General features: G+C 44.0%; 1 protein-coding gene across 2 annotated transcripts in view; it reads right to left on the bottom strand.

Moving 5' to 3' along the window:
• Prim2 (DNA primase subunit 2) overlaps positions 1–20,531 on the bottom strand; it is a 198,658-nt gene that overhangs the window by 139,905 nt on the left and 38,222 nt on the right. For both annotated transcript variants that reach the window (XM_032900882.1, XM_032900883.1), the window contains exons 6-7: positions 12,011–12,106; positions 10,030–10,167 (exon numbers count right to left, since the gene is read on the bottom strand). In XM_032900882.1, coding sequence (XP_032756773.1) covers positions 10,030–10,167; positions 12,011–12,106 — 234 coding nt within the window. The remainder of the gene's footprint in view (positions 1–10,029; positions 10,168–12,010; positions 12,107–20,531) is intronic.

Genomic DNA, 20,531 nt, shown 5'->3' on the forward strand with positions numbered 1-20,531 from the left:
CACAAAAGAACACAGAACTCAGACACACCTGTCATCGAGAGTCCGGAAATGTTGGCATAGATCACACTTGGCAAATACTAACACATGATTTGTTCAAATTCTGTAGTCATAGGAAGTGCTTTCACCCCTCATTTGCTTTTCAACAACAAAAACAAAACAAAACAAAAACCAATGACGACACCAACACCAACCACAAATCCAAGTATCCAGGTGCCACAGTCCATTCGCACTAGGCATCATTAGCGCTAGGCATAATTAGACTAAGCAGCTAGTCTTACAAGACACAGCATGGGGCACTGGAAGGAAGTAAAGAAAACGGCTCCAGCATAGCCTCCACCCTACAGCCAGCCACTGGAGCACTTCAAATGTGCATGGAAGCATGGCCTGAGGGTGACCCTAGAAAGCAGCATAGACAAGAGGTTGGGGGGCGGGGGGGCTTAGGAAAGGCAACAGACTTAAAATAAAGCACTGAACTCAAGTGTTAATGAGACGTGGTAAAAGACCTCTCCTTCACTAACTGGCTCTATGAGTTTGGAAGTTGTCTTAGTTCCTGCTGCTGTGAAAAGACACCATGACCACAGCAATTCTTATTAAGGAAAACACTTAATTGGTGTCTAGCTTACAGTTTCAGAGTCTATTACCATCACAATGAAAACATAGTGGCATGCAGGCAGCCGTGGTACTAGAGAAAGAGATAAGAGCTCTAAAACTTGATCAGCAAGCAGCAGCAGACTGGCTTGAGCTTTAGAGACCCCAAAGCCCACACACTACTCCTCCACCAACAAAGCCACACCCACTCCAACAAAGCCACACCTACTCCAACAAGGCCACACCTACCCCAACGAGGCCACACCTTTTAATAGTGTCACTTCCTACTGACCTATAGAGTCTATTTATTCTAACCACCGGAAGCAATTCAACCTTTCTAGAATTAAACCTACATAAACAAAATAAAAAAGTCAACCTGGTAGTTTTATACAGAGTTTCCTATATAGGAAAGCATGAAGAAGAAGAATAAACATGATCAAAATATGCTATGTGCATGTATAGAATTCTCAAAGAATTAATAAAGGTGTCATCATTTTTAAGAAGACATGTGCTAAGCCCTATCATAGAAAATAAACAAGACAATGATCTGTTGGCATTTGGAAAATAATGAGGTCATAAATGAATGGGCTTATTGCCTATGTAAAAGATACAAAGTGTGTACTGTTTTCTTCGTATGAACACCACTAGTATTTCCTGCCGACTAGAAACCAAAGAAATCCAGAGACCATGAATCATCAAAGTTCCCCTATCAATTTCCAGACAAAATACGAACTGTGCAAAGCACTAGGAGAAAAATCAAAGAAAAAAGCAAAACCTCTTAAAATATTATTTTTCACAAGACTTTACCTCTTTAAATGAAAATCTAATGCACATCACACTTTAGACTTTTCAAAGCGCTTTCATGTATATTTACTGTTTTTTTTTTAAAGAATGAACTTAATGGATCAGAAACCTAGAAATATTTCACTAATTTTCTTTTATTTATTGTCCAATGGTATCAATAAAATGTTGACTAAATTAACATGTACAGGAATAAATTAACATGTATATGTATATACAGTTTTTACATATAATACATGGGTATATATATTTTGCAAACCAAATTTTAGCACAATGCACATAAGCTCAATGCAGACAACATAGAATCATTTTGTCCCCCAGATCATTCCCTTTCACATCCAGACTGCCAAGCTGCTTCCCAGCAAGGACTGCAGAAGTTTCTAGTAATGGTTCCAGAGAAGGCACATGCAAAAGGCTCTACTGAAATGGAGAAAGGAAGCACTAACATCTCCTGATGTTTCCGCATCCATTTAAATTCCCATCTTATAGTGGCTGCCCCTGTACAGTAGTAAATACACTTTAGTCGGATAATAATGACCAAGTATGAGGTCTTCCTTGAAAGTGACAGAATTCAGCAGTGAATCCAGCTTTTCTTCCAGGGAAATCTTCGATAATAGCTTCAATTTCACTGTTTACAGTGAATGGGCCTACTTATTAGTATTGCCAGGGCTTATTTTGGGTAGATTATATCATTTGGAAAATTCTTCTATTCTGGGTTATCTGGCTTTTCAGAATATTAACTTTCATAGTAATTTCTAGTGGTGTTCTGAAATTCATTCAAGTCAGTAGGAACGACACTCTCTTAATCTCTTAATTTGTATCTCCCTTTGTTTTGTTTTGTTTTTTTCCTCCTTCTTTTTGTCAGATTAGCTAAGAGTTTGTCTATCTTTGGCTGATTTGGTTTTCTTTAGATCTAAATTTCTTTAGTTTCTTCTCTAATCTTTATGCTTGTTTCGGGGCGCCTTTGAGGTACATCATTAGGCTATTTACTTAGTGTTTCCCAGATCTTTACCATGAGAACTTATTAGTATGAACGTTCCTCTTAGGACAGCCTTAGCAGCATCCCGGGGTTCTAACAGGATGTGTTTTTGTTATCATTTGTTGCTGGGAATTTTTAATTTTCTCTCTCATTTCTTGGATGACCCAGTATCATTCGAAGGTATGTTGTTTAGTCTCCAAATAGTTTGTGGTTTCTGTTGTTTCTCTTAATGTTCACTTCTAGTTGTATTGTGACATGGTCTGATAGGAGACTTGGAAAATGTTGATTTTCTTTTTTTGTATTTTTTGAGATTTGACTTGTGCCCTATGGTAAGATCAGTTCTAGATAAAGTTCCATGTGCTGCCGAGAAAAGTATACATTCCTCATTTGTTGGGTGGCATATTCTGTATACATCTGTTAAGATCAGTTCATCCAAATACATTTTAGCTCTGAAATTTCTCTGTTTTTAATTTGGAAGACCTATCTAAACTTGAGAGTGGAATATTCCAGTTATTAGGATTATGTCAGGACCTATGTAGTCTTTTTATTAAAAGATTTATCTTATGTATATGAGTACATTATAACTGTCTTTAGACACACCAGAGGAGAGCATCGGAACCCATTACAGATGGTTGTGAGCCACCATGTGGTTGCTGGGATTTGAACTCAGGACCTCTGAAAGAGCAGTCGGTGCTCTTAACCACTGAGCCATCTCTCCAGCCCCCTATGCAGTCTGTTATATCTTCTCATGTTCATTTTATAAAACTAAGGGCTTCAATCAATCGTTGGTATGCAAACGTTCGTAATTGGTTGCTTTTGTTAATATGCACTGCCCTTTGATCTCTCCTACTTGGTTCTGGGTTGGAGTTTTCTTTGTCCTCTGTAAGAGCAGACACACCATCTTATTAACATTTTCTGGCTGCTTAGTAGGTTCTTCTCTGTCCTGTGATAGTAAGTGTTTGCGTATCCTTCCCGTTTCTTGGTTTATCATCCAGGCCCTTCATCTGTATCCTTTTAGTGATGGGTTAAGGCCATTTACATTTAAGGTTATTATAGAAAGACGTTTGTTATTTGCTATACATTTGTTTATTGTGTTAGCTAGTTTTAAGTCTACTTGACACAAACAAGAGTCATTTTAGAAGTGGGTATCTCAATTAAGAAAACGCCTGACCAGATTGAACTGTGGGCAAGCCTATAGTGCATTCTCTTGACTGGCGAGTGATGTGGGAGGCCCCAGTTCACTTAGAGTGGTGCCACCCAGTAGTCCTGGAAGCTATAAGAAGGCCAGCTCAACAAGCCATGATAGTAAGCCAGTCGGGGACATCCCCCATGGTTTCTGCTTCCATTTCTGTGTACAGGTTCCTTCCTGAAGTTCCTGCCCTAGTTCCTTCAATGATGGACTGTTATATGAAAATATATGTAAAACATATGCCAAATACATGCAAAATATATGAAAAAGAAAACACACACACACCCCAGTTGCTGTGGTCATGGTTTTCATCACAGGAACAGAAAACCTAAATGAGGAACTGGTACAAGGAGATGGGTTTTGCTTGATGGCCCTTAGGTTAGACTGGAGAGGATTGTGGGACAGTTTGGAATGTTGGGCTGAAGAGCCATTGAGTGCTCAGAGAGGTGCACAACTGGAGAAGTTCCGCTGAGCCCTTTGGAGACAAGACCCTCAGGAGCCTCAGGGGTCTGACTTTGGACTTTAGCTTTGTTTTGACTTGAATGAAACTGACTGGGCCCTGGCTCTTCCCTCTAGGAGTAATAAAGTGAGTAACTTTCTTTTTTAAACAGGATCCCAGAGTTAAGAGACTGAAATTTTATAGAAACTTTGGAACCGTACAGACACTTTAGCTATTTTAAAGAGCATGAATATTTTAGACACAATTTGGAAACTTTAGAGAAACTCTGGATATTTTAGAGAAACTCTGGATTTTGGAAAGGAATTTTAAAGGCACTGAATTATATAGGCTAGTTCTATAACAACTTAATACGAGCTAGTCATTTTGGAGAAGGGAGCTTCAGTTGAGAAAATGGTTCCCCAGATAGACCTGTAAGTCTGTGGTACAGATCCTTGACTAATGGTTGATATGGGAGGGCCAAGTTCACTGAGTGCTACTTCCCCTGAGCAAGTGTGGTACCAGGCTCTCTAAGAAAGCAGGTTTAGCAAGCCATGAGGAGCAAACCACTAATCAGCACTCCTTCATGACCTCGACTTCAGTTCCTCCCTCCAAGTCCGTGCCTGGTGTCCCTGCCCTGACTCCTTTCAGTCACAGTGTTTTATCACAGCGATAGAGGCACTAATTAAACAGGTGACATACTTCTTTCTTTCCCTGCTCCCATATTAGTTGTGCGGATGTGCCGAGTTGCTGTGTCTGCATGGGTGTTTCTTCCCCAGTCAAGCCTGTTTATCTGTAGTTACTCTCTCTCCCTCCCTATAAACTTTCCCCTAAGAACTCTTCGCAGTGCTCCCATGGTTGGCATGGTTGCTCTTATTCGTGTTTGCTTTGAAATCCCTTCACTTCTCCATCAATCTGGAAAGAAGGCTTTGCAGGTTAACATTGTTGGTTCACAGTTGTTTACTTTGGGAGCCTGAAATATCTCATTCATTCATGCAGATGAAAAACCGGGGGCAATTCTGACATTAATGCCTTCATCTGGAAGTTGGCATTTTTCTCCTACTTTCAGGATTATTTCTATAATATGCCATGGGGGATTTCTCTCTCGTCATGTCTACCTGGAGGTCTATAAACATCATGTGTGTGAAAGCCTACTTCTGTAAGCTTCTCGAGTTTTCCCCTGCAATTTCACCAGTCTGTGCATTCCCTTCAGTTTATCTCTGTTCTTTCTCCAACATCATCAGTGCTCAAGTTTGGCCTCTTGAATGTGTCCCAGACTTCTTGGAAAATGGTTCGTGTGTTTTAATTTTTTCCTCATATATATTGATGGTATTATTGTCCCAGCTCTGTCATTCTTCTGTATGATCTTGTAAATATAATGTCTCCTGTGGTTTTTAGCTCTTTCAATGGTTCAATCTCCTTGCTAATTCTCCCCTCCATATTTGAACTTTCACCTCTAATTTATAAACTGGTATGTTCAGTTTGGAGACTATCTTGTCAAGGTCATGGGTAAATTTCCTTAACTTATGCATCTGTCTGAGTCTTCGATGTGATGGCTAATTCTTTCGAACACTTAGAGTCTAAATCCTTTCTCGGCATCTCACAGATTCTGTAATTTTGATTCTCTTACCAGGGAACTGGTCCTGTGGTGGCACGTCACCAGTGATGGTGGCAGATGTTTTGTATTGCCTTGTGATGTTTGATGCAACTGCTGAAGACCTCATGACAATCCTTCTTAGCGTGTTCCATTAAATAGGAAGCAAAGAAACACTACCACATTCATTCTATGAAGCTAGTATCATCTGATACTAAAACCAGGTAAAGACACTTACACACACACACACACACGCACGCACACACCCACACACCTATAGACCAATGTCTTCGATGAACACAGATGGTGTGGTGGTTTGAATAAGAATGACCCATATAGGCTCATATACTGGATGCCAGGCAGTGGCACTGTTTGATAGAATTAGAAGGACTAGGAGGTGTGGCCTTGTTGGAGGAAGCATGTCACTGGGAGGTGGGCGCTGAGACCAGACCAGAATGACTTTTACTTTTTCTGCCTATGGATCAAGATGTAGCTCTCAGCTCCTTCTCCAGCACCCTGCCACCATGCCTGCCGCCATGCCTGACGCCATGCCTGCCACCAAGATGACAATGGACTAAGGCCCTGAAACTGTAAGCAGCCTGGCATTTAGATCTTCATTGTGTAAGAGTTGCCTTGGTCATGGTGTCTCTTCACAGCAAAAGAATAACAAAATACTGGCAAGCAGAATTCAGCAACACAGTAAAAAAATTATACATTATGACCAAGTTGGCTTCAACCCAGAAGCGCAAGGTTGGTTCAATCTACATAAACTAATAAACTCATCTGAATTAATGAGAAATTTCCAGTGCAGACCTCCTGCTCTCACTTGCCCCACACCCTCCAAAGTAGTTTTCAGGCAGCAGCCACAGTAACCTATGTCGGACAAGAGCAGGCTACATCAGCCCTTATCTAAAAGGACCAGTACTTATCCTACAGTAAGACAAAACCACAATTCATTGTCCTGGTTCACTCAAATGTCTGCATCCAGCCCTTGCAGTCTTAAACTCACTTGTTTCTAGTTCACCATGCTTCCATAGCCAACACAGGCCTTTCAACAAAGAAAACACTGGCGCTCCTTCCCTGAGGCTTACAACACACTCTTCTGTCTGTCTTTCTGTCTCTCTGTCTCTCTGTCTCTCTCTCTCTCTCTCTGTCTCTCTCTCTCTCTCTCTCTCTCTCTCTCTCGCTTGCTCGCTCTCTCTCTTTGTATTTGTTTAGTAATTATTTACCTGCCACTAGGATATAAGTTTTATAATAGAATAACCTGTCTATCTAAGTTCAAGATCTACGGTATATAAAATTATGAGATAAATCATTATGGGTAAAGAGCTACAGCTTCTCAGACTGCTGGATGAGACAAGGAAGTAGCCTTCTCCCATCATCCCCTAAGCCCTAACCATCTGCTGTACCACAGCTCCAATCCCACATATTTCACTGCTTTGCAACTCCTATGTCTCTCAGAGCTTGAAGAGCTGAATCCCCTCACTGTACAATCCCCTCTAACAGCACAGGTATCATCCACCATTCCTAAAAGTTATAAACACGAACCCTGAGACCCAGCCACAGCCGTAAGAGCTGCAAGTCAAGGTGTGCTTAGCTGTGTTTTCTCTTCTGTGTAAGTGGATTACAAGCCCTATCTGCCTCAGAAGCTTGTAGTGACTTCCAGAGAGGCAGGAAACAACAAAGAGTGTGAGCGGTAAACAGTGTAGAGAAGAAAGTTCCTTTCTTCCCCACAAAAGCTGTCTGCAAGGCAAACTTATAAAAGGAACGGGGAAAGGACTCTAGAGTGTTTTCAAGCTTAGTAAAACACCTAGTCAGAATGAGCTCTGAGGCACTAAGGGTTCCTTTGCTTGCCTATGTTGTACCCGCCCCTCCATGTGCCCCTAACAATCCACCCTGCATTTCTGGTGAGGAGATTACATTTTGGAGCTCATGGAGTCTCTTGATCCCACGAATCACCAAAGTGGCAGAATCACAGCCTCAGGCTAAGCAATCCTTTTGGCCATGGTAATTGGCCAGGTATATGATACCGTTTGCATAATACCCCCTAAAATTTGATCTGTCAAAGTGGTACTCCCTCACAATGGAATACATTTGGAAATGGGGCTACTGCAGACACACTAGAGCAGGGGCATTAACCCAATATAACCAGTAGAAGTAGACGTGTGGAACACATATAGACAATTCCATGTGAAAACTACAGTTATATTGTTACAATACCAATAACTCAGAGAGACCTGAAAGGCCCTTCTCCAACAGTTCAAAGCAGCACAGACCTGTCTGTACCTGAATCCCAAGTCTCCACCCTCCACAGTCAGGAGACAATGAATGCTTCTTCTAAGGCCCCAGCAGGTTATGCTACTTTGACAGAGCAGCCATTTCAAGCATAACTAATATAAAGACAGAGAATGGAATTCAAGCACAAGAAAAAGAAGCTTGTGTGGATGCTGTGTTACAGGATATGATGTCTGACGCACTTCCGCTACTGTGAAAAAAGCCAACCAAGGACAAAGCATTCGCACATGCATCTGGGTAAAAACAACTGCAGAGAAACAGCTGGATACTACTGCGGACATCAGTGTCACGCATACAGCTGCTGAACTTAGTGAGTTTATGGACTGTGGTGGTTTGTATACGCTCAGCCCAGAGAGTAGCACTATTAGGAGGTGTGGCCTTGTTGGAGTAAGTGTGTCACTGTGGGTGTGGGCTTTAAGACCCTCATCCTAGCTGCCTGGAAGACGGTCTTCTCCTAGCAGCCTTCAGATGAAGATGTAGAACTCTCAGCTCCTTCAGCTCCATGCTGCATGCTGCCATGCTCCCGCCTTGATGATTATGGTCTGAACCTCTAAACCTGTAAGCCAGCCCCAAGTAAATGTTGTCCTTGTAAAAGTTGCCTTGGTCATGGTGTCTGTTCATAGCAGTAAAACCCTAACTGAGACATGGGCTAACATTATTGGTTCAGATTGTGTACTACAATCTCTGCAGCAGGGGAGTACTAGGATGCTCTCTGCCACTACAAACAGGAATGAGAGAGAAGCATCACCATGGCCTCGAAATCAGTACCAACATCCCAGAAGCTTCCAGAAATACATGGTGATGGTTTTGGTGACTATGGAGATCTGGAGCCACTCTATTTAGTGGATGCTATTTACTGAGGTGTAATGTCCTGGAAAAACTTCGCACAAAGAAGTGCTGTCCAAAGCGTCAGCAGAGAAATGAACTAAAAATAAGAACCACTAAGAAAGAGAGCCAACCAATAGACAAACAGTCCACAGCGGTGATCTCATTATTTTTATCTATAAAGACATTCTGGGACAGAGAAACAAAGAAACATTTTAAGAGTATCAACTATAAAAAGCTTTTTAATGTATCATGAAATTAGAGATGAAATATCTTAGCAGCTAAATACCTAATGAGTCTGAGCGTTTAACTCAGCAGTAGACCCTATCTTAGAAAACACACAAGGCCCTAGATTCTATCATTAACATCACACGCCCACATACGCATGTTTTCATGAAAAAAAATTAAGTATTGATATGGTGTTTCCATGAACTGCCTCAGCTAAACAAAAATGGTCAATATTTTAGCCACACCAAATGCTAACATAACTGAACGATGCATGCTCCGATGACCCTACAAGTCAATGATAACAGCTTATACCAGAAAACACTACAATTTAACTCAAAAGAAAAGCTTACCACATGCTTACACAATTGTCATTACAGCAACACGATCGCCCTTTGACTGTGAAGTACTCCTCTACATTAAGTATAAAAAATGCACCAATTAAAAAGCAAAAACTGACCTAAATTAAGAGTGTCATCACTCTAGAGTAAGACTTCCACAAACTGAATCCATTCTTCTTGTTCAGCACGACTCCCAGTGTCATGACGTAACACCGCACCACATACTCAGCAGCAGCCATCACTGTTTCTAATACTTAACTAGAAACACTTTCTCCTAGGGCAGAGGGCAGGCTTGGCCCTAGATAACTCCCTAGCAAGCACAAGGCCCTAGGTGTCAACTACCAACACTGCAAATTCAGAAAACCAAAACTTGCTTCTACAATGCCCTCTGCTGATAAAAAAAAAAAAAAAAAAAAAAAAAAAACCAGCAACTCACAACAGAAATCTAGGGGTTATTTCCTACCGAAGACCACGTGGTTTTAAGAGCCACATACAAAGTCCATCTCTAAGCAAAAGCGACTTGATGACTAACCCAGAGAGGCCGCTGCCGTATCATTCAGTACACCATTAGTGCCGTTAGAAGAAGCCATAACAAAACCAAGTGTGTAGACACACACAATTAACATAACACCAGGGGCAATCCAGAATGTCAGAACGAGAATATTAACTTATTAACTTACTCCATAGAAGAGCACAAAACAAAGCCACCAGGGATTGATAATGATGTCAAATGAGGAAGTAAGAGGGAGCACTTACTGCCAAGGCCTTAGACAGCGTGGCTCTAAACTCGTTCAGGATAATGGCCACAATGTCCTTAAGTGGCACATAAGCAAAGCCGTCTTCCAAGTAGACTTTCCTTCCTCTGAACAGGTCCAGAGCGTCAGCAAAGGGGACCTGGGACCCAAGGGAAACAGGGATGTAGGTCAGTGCCTGTTGTTAGGAGACCCTAACAAAACGGGTCTTCAAACCAAACCCATTAGTCCCAGCAGTTCCAAAAAGAGGAGAGAGACATTTATTCCTTACAACCAAAGGACTAGCATTAAGAAGAATTAACAGCATAAAAAATAAATGTCTTAGAGTCCATGTTCCAAAAGACAGTAATAACAATAACAAGCCAAAACAGAACGTTTTTTGTTGTAACCGACATATTTCTGAATTATAAACACTAAAATTTCAAACTTTGACTTCAAAATCTTCAGACATGTTATCTTCACCTCCTGACAGACTGAGAATTGTGCCAGATACTGCTGCCCTAATTTTTATTTTCAGAAAAGCATCCAGAGCTCAAAATTACTTGTAATTCAAAGCTAATCCCAAATCTGTTTCTCTGTGTCTGTTCTTCCACTGGAGAAGCGACATGAAGAGCTTCTCTAACACTGAGAACTAGAAACAATGACCCTTCCGTTTCGCTATCAAAATCTGTTGTAAGGATTTGTTTTAAAATGAAACAATGATTAAGTACTACGAATTATCCTACTATAAACATAATATGATCTCAGCTGACTGTGAAAATCATCCTTCCGAAAAATGTTTTTTTCATTATTTTTAAAATGAAGCAAAACCTTAAGATGAACACTTTCCTTAAGTGTCTCAGGCAGCGGGGAAATCCACAGGACTGCAGTTTGTGTATCTGACACCTCACGCAGGCTGTGAGCCATTTAAACGCTTTTTAATTTGTTTCATTTTTACACTGCATCTACATGTGTGTGTTTGTGTGGGGGTCTGAGCACATGTTAGTGCCCAGTCCAGGGTGGCAGAACCTCTGTAGCTGGACTTACAGGCAATTGATTTCTGGGAACCCAACCAGGATCCTCTGGTAGAGCTACGTGAGCTCGTAACCACTAAGGCACATCTCCAGCCTGAGATCACATGCTTTTTAACTAGAAAGCTTTTGACAAATACTGCTTTCCATGAGTACAGCATAGTTCATACACCCAAAGGGTCCACAATTTAAGGACAGAACAAGACAAAACACCTGTGGACCATCAAACAGCTGCCCGGGGAGCCATGAGAGCTACAGCATCCAATAGGTGGTTCACCAGGCACAGCAGTGGCATGGAGCAGACGGGTCAGTGCAATGCAGGCAGAGCAGAACAGCATTTGGAAGCAAGCTACAGTCCAGATCTGCTCTAGTCTGCTAGCGGCTCATGATTTAGTGAGTGGAATAAAGTCCTCTGTACCTCAGAGGCCCAATCTATAAACCTGGAAAAGGGAAGGAGCTCAGAGGTGACATGACCCTCCTTGGCTATCATAGTCCAGGACTCTAGGTTACTGTGGTGGCCACAGTGCACACAAAAATGCCCAAGCATAAGCAATCGATGCTGTGAGGGCCCAGCAGTGGGAAATGTGTGCTGTAAGCCAAACCCAGCTCCCATCCACTAAGGTTCAGGAATGCCTTCCCACGGGAAAACACGCAGGCTTAGAGTGTCAGAGCCCATGTGCAACAGGACCACACAAAGCCACAAGTCAAGGCATGGATAAGGGCCCGTGACCAGCCGAGGGAGCTCTGGAAAGGCACCACTTAAAGACTATTAGAGACACAGTAGTGACAAGGAAGGCCCCGAATCATATGCAGCTTCAGCAACGCCCAGGAGGCTTTTCTTCAACAGGATGGCCTGGGACGGATCAGAACCCCTCAGAGGGAGGAGGATGTCAGTGTGAAGCACAGCACAGCACTGAGTGTGACAACAGATGTGTTCACACCAGGCAGCGGCTGTGGTGATGACGGTTTACATACCTTATACACTGACTCCGATTCCCACCTGACCCCACTTAGGCTGGGAGAGGACGCCATGATATCCTGTTCCCGAAGGGTCTTCTCCTCATCACTGATCTATGACAGAACACAGTTGACACGGGAATTCAATTTCTTCAGTTTCACTAAAGCATTTGCCCACTGTAGACAACATTCCACATATAAACACGTTAATACACTTATTATCTCACCATTTCCAGTGATTGTTAAATCATTCTTACCCCTAATGAAGGCAAAATGTGGAAAAAAATTTAACTTCAATATTCTTCAAGGTTTTTTCTGCCAATATTTGAAGGTATTTGTTCAAAAATAAAAAGGTAGCAAAAGGCCTTAGAGATGGCTCAGCTGGTGGGTTGCTTATTTAGTGTGACTGCATTCAGTCCCTAGCAATACATGGGCACGGAGACACGCTTCTACGTCAGCGCATGGGAGGTGGAGGAGACAGGAGGATCAGAAGTTTAAGGTCACTCTTGTCGACATAATGAATTTAAGACCAGCTGGGGCTACATAAAATAGTCTCGAAAATAAAAATAAAGGACAAGGGAAGTACAACAAGCAGAAGTAAAGCCAGGCACAGTGAGGCCCATCACCTCAGGGTAAAGCCAGCCACAGAATTTCAGAGGCTAAGAACCATGGCATGAGTTCATGGCCAACCTGAGCTGCATAGTGAGCTCCTAAGTTTAAAAACAATCAAGTCACTAAAGACGAAACCCACGCATTAGCCAGTCACGCGCTATGCTAGTTTACTGAAGTCTCTAGTCCAGGATGGCCTGGCGGATTTCTCAGATTTTCAGCCACATACAAAACTTGAGGCTTAAACACTACTTTTTCAAGGAACAGCTAACATTTTATTATCTTGAGGTGATTACATCCTCAGGAGAAAACTGACAGCCCTGACTAGATAAAAACTCTAAACTCCTATACAAAAAAGAAGAGAAAAGAGCTGGAGAGATGGCTCAGCAGGTAAGAGCGCTGACTGCTCTTCTTACAGGACCTGAGCTCAGCTCCTAGCAGCCATATCGGGGGTCACAATCTTCCATAACTCCAGTTCCGGGGGATCTGACACCCTATTCTGGCCTCCACAGGCACAGCACACACGTGGTACACAGACATGCATGCAGGCAAAACACCTATACACATGAGAAGGCGCAGAAACAAAGATCAGAGTGGAACGCAGGGAATGTTGAGGGAAACGTCAACATCATATGTCACTCTCCTCCGGAAGCACAAACAGCGGCTCATACCTCAAACAGGAAGGTGTGAGCGCCCGCGCTCATGAGTGCAGCAACAGGCACCGATCTTGAAACCGATATGGTTTGTTTGCTAGTGGGACCCACTGGGTGACCCAGGCTGCCCTCAGTCAGTCGTTCTCTGCCAGCCCCTTGAGTGCCAGGGTTAAGCAAACAGATGGTGACAGTGACTTGGACACGGGGACCTTACTCACTGATAGCAGGAATACAAACTGCAGAGGTGGCTCTGAAAGGTAGAAATGGAACTGTCATGTGACCCAGCTATGCCCCTCGGGAATATATGCCTGAGGGACTCCATGTCCTACCCCAGAGACACATGTCCATCACTGCTCTGTTCTAACCGGTGGAGTCGGAAACAGCCGATGTCCATCAACTCATGGACAATGGAAATGTGAAATGTTAATGGAATCTTATTCAGCTGCCCACGGTCGCCCTGTCCTGCTCTCTGTTCCCCTCCCTATCATTTTCTTTCCTGTTCACAGCCTGTGTCCTACTAACCCATATCCTGGAGTTCCCTCTCCTCCACCCCCCTGCAATGGCCCCTTTCTATTTGACTGGTTTCTACAAATACCCAAAGCTAAACCCACAAATCTAAGAGACACGTTTCTGGGTATCTGGGTTACCTCAATCTGTATAATTTGTTCTAGTTCTATCCATTTACAGAAAATTCAGGAGCTACAATAAAGATCAGACTGAGAAATATGTCCATGGTGCAACTGTGGCATAATTGTTAAAGAGGTAACCACCGGCTTTCCACCTGGATTTAAGGCCTGCTACCCAAGGGGGAACTGACACCTAGTACTACAAGCCTTGACCAAGAGTGAGTAGCCAATTTAACCCTATTTTAATATGCATGTTGACGTCCCCTAACATTAATAGTAGCAATTTCTTAGATGTACTGTTTTACACCAAAATAATTTACAAACTGAAGTTACAGACAAGGGTACCAACCTACTTTTTTTACACTGTCTTGTTACAGCAGCAAAGAAACTGGTGTCAATATCACTGAACACACACACACACACACACACAGAGGAAGGCTCTTGTCACACAACAGAGCTTCCAAACATATTGAAGAATTAAAAAATTAATAATAAGCCGCCTAACTACCCCAAAAGAAGAAGTGGGGTCTGTAAGAGCTTGAACTTTTCACCCTCCCCTGCTGTACAATGGTTCCCGGAACATTCTTGCATGAAAAGTTTTCTGGAACAGCCACAATGACCCATAGCCTCCGGCCACAATGCTCTAATGACCCTGTAGAATGTCCACAAAGCCCTAGGTGTGTTTGCCTGGTGTTGCATGACTAGCATATGATCTAGCTGTGTGAGCTGTTTATGGTCTTGGAATTCCCCTCCTCCCTCCCTCTTGCTCCCCCTAAATTGTGGTTTTTTCCTTTATAAGCTCTGTGAAAATTCAGGTCGTGGTCGAACTCCTCTACTCCCTGTGTGGTGTATGAGTCTCGACCCCAGCATGCTGGCCTGAGCTCTCATATCATCTTGCTTACAATAAAACTTCCTCATGTGATTGCAGCAGGTCGGTCTCTGTGTCCTACTGGGTGCGCGTCTCTCCCGAGACTTGAGTGGGGGGCTCCCTTTGGGGTCCAACATTTTTGGGGGCTCGTCCGGGATCAGCGCGACCACCCAGGGGTCCAAAGACCCACTTGGAGGTAAGATTCTCTGTTTTGTCTCAGCGCTGTGTCTGTGTTCTGTCTGGAAATCTGGTGCGATCGCAGTTTCGGTTTTGCGGACGCTCAGGGAGACCGCACTCCTGGAAGGAGGGGGGTGGATAAGGATAGACGCGTGTCCAGGTGTCCACCGTCCGTTCGCCCTGGAGGCGTCCCAGGAGGAGACGGGGAGGACCAGGGGCGCCTGGTGGACCCTTCTGGTAGGTCCAGAGGAGACTTTACTCCTTGACGACCGGTTTGTTAGGCAAGGTCTGCGACCTGCCGATCAGTTTCAGTGCCTCTGGTCGACACGAGGTCGACGTCGGTTTTGTTTTCTTTTGTCTTTTTTGTTTGTGCTCGTGTGTGTGGTGTGTGTTGTCGAGCTCGTCATGGGACAGAAAGTAACGACTCCTTTGACTTTGACTTTGGATCACTGGACTGAAGTAAGGACTAGAGCTCACAATTTTTCAGTAGATGTTAAAAAGGGACCCTGGCAGACTTTTTGTTCATCTGAATGGCCGACCTTTAAGGTAGGATGGCCACCAGAGGGAGCCTTTAACCTGTCTCTCATTTTGGCTGTCAAGCGCATTATCTTTCAGGAAGTAGGAGGACATCCCGACCAGATCCCCTATATCACCGTCTGGCAGGACCTGGTCCAGAATCCCCCACCTTGGGTTCGCCCTGGACCGTGGGTCCGGAGTGACAGTGGCAGTTCTTGGCAGCTAAACCTAAGCAGACCCAACCGTCAGCGGCCCTTGGGCACCCCAAGATCTACCCTGAGATCGAGGACCCTTCATGGACAGAGCCACAGCCTCCCCTTACCCTCTGCCGCGCCATCTGCACCCCGGACCCGGCACCTGCCGAGAGGGGAAGGGGTGGAGGGGCCCAGCAGCCCGGACGCTGAGCCGGAGAGGCCCGCAGCCCAGAGGGAGACTTCACGATTGCCTTGCCCCTCCGAGCTTATGGCCCACCACCGGGCCCCGATGAACTAGTCCCTTTGCAGTATTGGCCTCTCTCCTCAGCTGACCTATATAATTGGAAAAATAATCACCCTTCCTTTTCAGAAAATCCTGCAGGCCTGACCAGGCTTCTTGAATCCATTGTTTTCTCACCATCCCATTTGAGATGCTTGTTAGTAGCTGTTACAGGTCTTCTTTACCACTGAGGAAAGACGGAATCCTACTAGAGGCCAGAAAAAATGTTCCAGACACGGATAGAAGGCCCTCACTTCTGCCTGCTCTCTTCAGACGCCTGAAGGTAGGGAGTGCTCCAGGTCTGCCGCCAGGCTCCAAGGGTGGGTCTCTGAGGGGCTGGAAAGTGCCCCACCAATCTGGCCAAGATAAGGAAAGGATACAGAAACTTGAAGGGTTAAGTTAAGTTGCTGAGAGTTAGTGTAAGTTACAGAGAAAGTAAGGTTAAAAGAGAAAGAAGGTAAAAAGAGCAGAAAGCTGGGGAAGAAAAGGAGACAAAAAAGAGGGAAGTTAGAGCTAAAGAGAGATAAAAGACGGAGAGGAACATATACTGGCCACAGTAGTTAGGGGAACCTAGGAAGATAGTACCTGGCAACAGAAGAGAATTCCTGGCTAAAGATCAGTGTGCCTAATGCAAAGAAAAAGGACACCGGGTCAGTGACTGCCCAAGAAAGAACAAGAGGGGCCACTGGAGAGCTTCTTGGTCCTAGAGTGCTGGCTATGTACAGAGATAGAAGGGAAGTGTGGATACAGGGACCCAATGCTCTGTGCTCCTATGCCCCCCAGTGGGCCAATATCCAAAGACCTTGAGTGTAAGGGGCTACTGGCAACGAACAATACTTATGGACTGCCCGAAGAACAGTGGACCTTGGCGTGGGCCGGGTAACCCACTAGTTCATAGTCATCCCTGACTGCCCCCATCCCTTGCTCATGAGAAAATTGCTCCCCAAAATGGCTTACATGGGCTGAAATGGCTGGGTGAGGCCATGTGTATGCATATCTACAGACTGTGTATGTGGAGCTTAAGACCTGTCTCAGTGCACCAGTACCTGATGCTGGGAGATGAATGGCTTAGCGCTGTTCTGCTTGGAACATATCACTCCTGCCAGCCGGGCACTAACAATTATCACCCAATCCAGGACTTAAACTGTGATAGAGTGGCTGATGTTTGCCTTTGAATAGAGTGTCCCAAAAGATGGGACCACTGGTCAGCTGCCATGGACTAGATTCTCCACCGGGTGAGGACAATCTGGTCACCTTGCTGCCCAGTCCGGACCTGGAACCACCACAGCACGAGTGTCAAGCACTGGCAGAAGCCCATGGGTGGAGGAAAGACCTCTGCGACTGGCTGATTGACCGCTGCTGAAAGCCGAGGACCTTGTCACAGACGGAAACAGTTCTCTTCATGAATGAAGATCAGAGATAAGTGGGTGCTGCCATGGTGGACAAAATGATGTCATCTGGGATGGCTGAACTTCTACACCCCCAGCACATCAGCACTGCAGATGCCTTTGCCATCTCTTGGATGCCCTGGTGAAGCCAACAACTGTGAGTACTATTCATTGCCCAGGAAAACAGGAGGGAAGAGATTCAGTGACATGGGGCAGTAACAAAGCAGATAAAGTGGCTCGAGAAATGACTATGCAGGAGCCTATCCTGGTTACAGGCCTGCAAGAGAAAGCCAGTGGGAACTGGGATTGGACTAAGGATGGCCTCACTTAGAATGTAAAACAGAAGAAAAGGCTCAAATTGCTTAAACGGAAAAAAAAAAAAAAAAAAAAGACAAAGACACACTTGAGGGGAAAACTATACTCCCCAGAGAACAAAAAAGAAAAGACTCACTTTGCCAAATACAGAAATGGACTCATTTAGGAGATAAAAAAGTTTGTCCAAGTAGTTAAGTGTATGTAATAGACTTTAAGACTTTAGCCAGAGAGACAGTAGAAAATATAAGGTATGTCAGTAGTGAATGTTAGCAAGCAAACAGGGCAAAGAGACCTAGAGAGTTTAGTGAAAAGTCGAAGTGAACTTCACTGAGATAAAACCAGAAAAATATGATCAAGTATTTCCTAGTGCTTGTAGATACTTTTTCAGGAATAGATAGAAGCTTTCCTCACCAAACGAGAGACGGCCTCTACAATCATCAAGAAGATACTGGAAGAAATCTTCCCCTGATTTGGAATGCCCAAGGTAATCTGGTCAGACAACGGCCCTACTTTCGTTGCCAAGGTAAGCTAGGGTGTGGCCAAGTATTTAGAGGTCAATTGGAAATTACATTGTATTTACAGACCTCAAAGTTCAGGACAGGTAGAGTAAATAAAATTTTAAAAGAGACCCTGACCAAATTAAATTAACCATGGAGACTGGCGCAGACTGGGTGACACTCCTTCCCTCTTGCTCTCTTCAGAGCAAGAAATACCCCTTCCAGATTCAGCCTTACCCCTTTGAGATCTTATATGGGGCCTCAAGTCCCCTGACTGTATTAGATGATGTTACTGAACCAACATGTCATAGTGCCATAGTAATAATGATTTGTGTGCCAGGCTAAAAGACCTACAGGTGATACAGAAAGAAATCTGCTCACAGCTGACAGCAGCCTATGCCCGAGACCCCAGAGACATCCCATCAGTTCCAGGTCGGAGATTGCAGCTACACTGAGCCCAGACACTCGAGCCTCGCTGGAAAGGACTGGTGCTGCTGACCACCCTGACAGCCGTCAATTCTCAGCCCTCACCAGCCGTGTACTAGCTGTTGGGGCTGAGAGCTGGGACCTAGAGGAAATTCAGTCATGTTTGTCCTGGGTTCTATCAAGATAGGTGTGGGATAGGCTTGATTTCCATTACAAATGATGTAACGCTACATGCGTTAGTACTCCTAACACTTCTTGGGACTGTGCCTCAGGGATCACAATCTATATAAGTTTAGAAGTTCTGAAAGCTAGTCATGACCTTGGTGTGCAGGTTTAGATAGTGTCCAGATTGGAGTCCTGATGCTAACGACTTAGTAAGACACAAAAAGGAGTTGAGAATTACTTAGGGCTAAAGCTATCTAGGTGCTGCAAAGGGCAGCACAAGGACATCTGCTGTTACAATACAAGGCTTATAGAGAATTCAGAACTGCCATTCAGGAGTAATTAAAGACTCCATAAATAAACTTAGAAAAAGGTTAGACAAAAGGCAGACAGAGAAGCGCATCAGGGATGGTTTAAAAGTTGGTTTAATAAGTCCCCATGGTTAACCACTCTCCTCTCTACTTTAGTTGGGCCCATTATAATTCTCATGCTTCTACTTACTTTCGGGCCATGTATACTCAATAGGCTGGTGGCTTTTATAAAAGAAAGAGTGAGTGCTGTTCAGGTACTGGTCCTGCGACAACAGTACCAAGAGCTACAATGGGATGAACAGTGGCTCTAGGATTAGAGCGATAAAAAGAAGAAGTGGGGAATGAAGAATTAAAAAATTAATAATAAGCCGCCTAACTACCCCAAAAGAAGAAGTGGGGTCTGTAAGAGCTTGAACTTTTCACCCTCCCCTGCTGTACAATGGTTCCCGGAACATTCTTGCATGAAAAGTTTTCTGGAACAGCCACAATGACCCATAGCCTCCGGCCACAATGCTCTAATGACCCTGTAGAATGTCACAAAGCCCTAGGTGTGTTGCCTGGTGTTGCACATGACTAGCATATGATCTAGCTGTGTGAGCTGTTTATGGTCTTGGAATTCCCCTCCTCCCTCCCTCTTGCTCCCCCTAAATTGTGGTTTTTTCCTTTATAAGCTCTGTGAAAATTCAGGTCGTGGTCGAACTCCTCTACTCCCTGTGTGGTGTATGAGTCTCGACCCCAGCATGCTGGCCTGAGCTCTCATATCATCTTGCTTACAATAAAACTTCCTCATGTGATTGCAGCAGGTCGGTCTCTGTGTCCTACTGGGTGCGCGTCTCTCCCGAGACTTGAGTGGGGGGCTCCCTTTGGGGTCCAACAATATCAGCACATATGAACTGCTAATACATCAACACATACTGTAATACAGTAGCTTCTATTTCCTAATTTCAAATGTTGGTATGTTAGCAAAACACCAGATTTTAACTGCTTACAAGGAGAATACCAGGGAGTTACACATAAGTATTCAGAGGCCTCAAGAAACAAGGCTCTAGTTACAAGAGACTTTACATGTCCAAACAGACGGGTGCCTTAGGAACAAAATCCAGACACAATGAAGTCAAGAACTTTAAGTGATTAAAGAATACAAGGGCTGGAGAAATGGCTCAGCGGTTAAGAGCACTGACTGCTCTTCCAGAGGTCCTGAGTTCAATTCCCAGCGACCACATGGTGGCTCACAACCATCTGTAATGAGATCTGATGCCCTCTTCTGGTGTGTCTGAAGACAGCTACAGTGTACTTATATACATAAAATAAATAAATCTTTAAAAAAGAATGTAATACTGTTTCCTTTCTCTAAAAGCTGTCCTCCCAAATAGAAGGAAGTTATCTAATCCTTCTTCCGTTAGAATGTGTGAAATTAGGAGCACGGCCGGAAGACACAGCTCTGTACCAACAAAGGCAGAGTTCGCTCTCTCATACACGGAGAACGGATAAAATTAATTCCCCCTTTCAAAGTAATC

This window comes from Rattus rattus, chromosome 4, assembly GCF_011064425.1.
Source record: "Rattus rattus isolate New Zealand chromosome 4, Rrattus_CSIRO_v1, whole genome shotgun sequence".
NCBI lineage: Eukaryota > Metazoa > Chordata > Mammalia > Rodentia > Muridae > Rattus > Rattus rattus.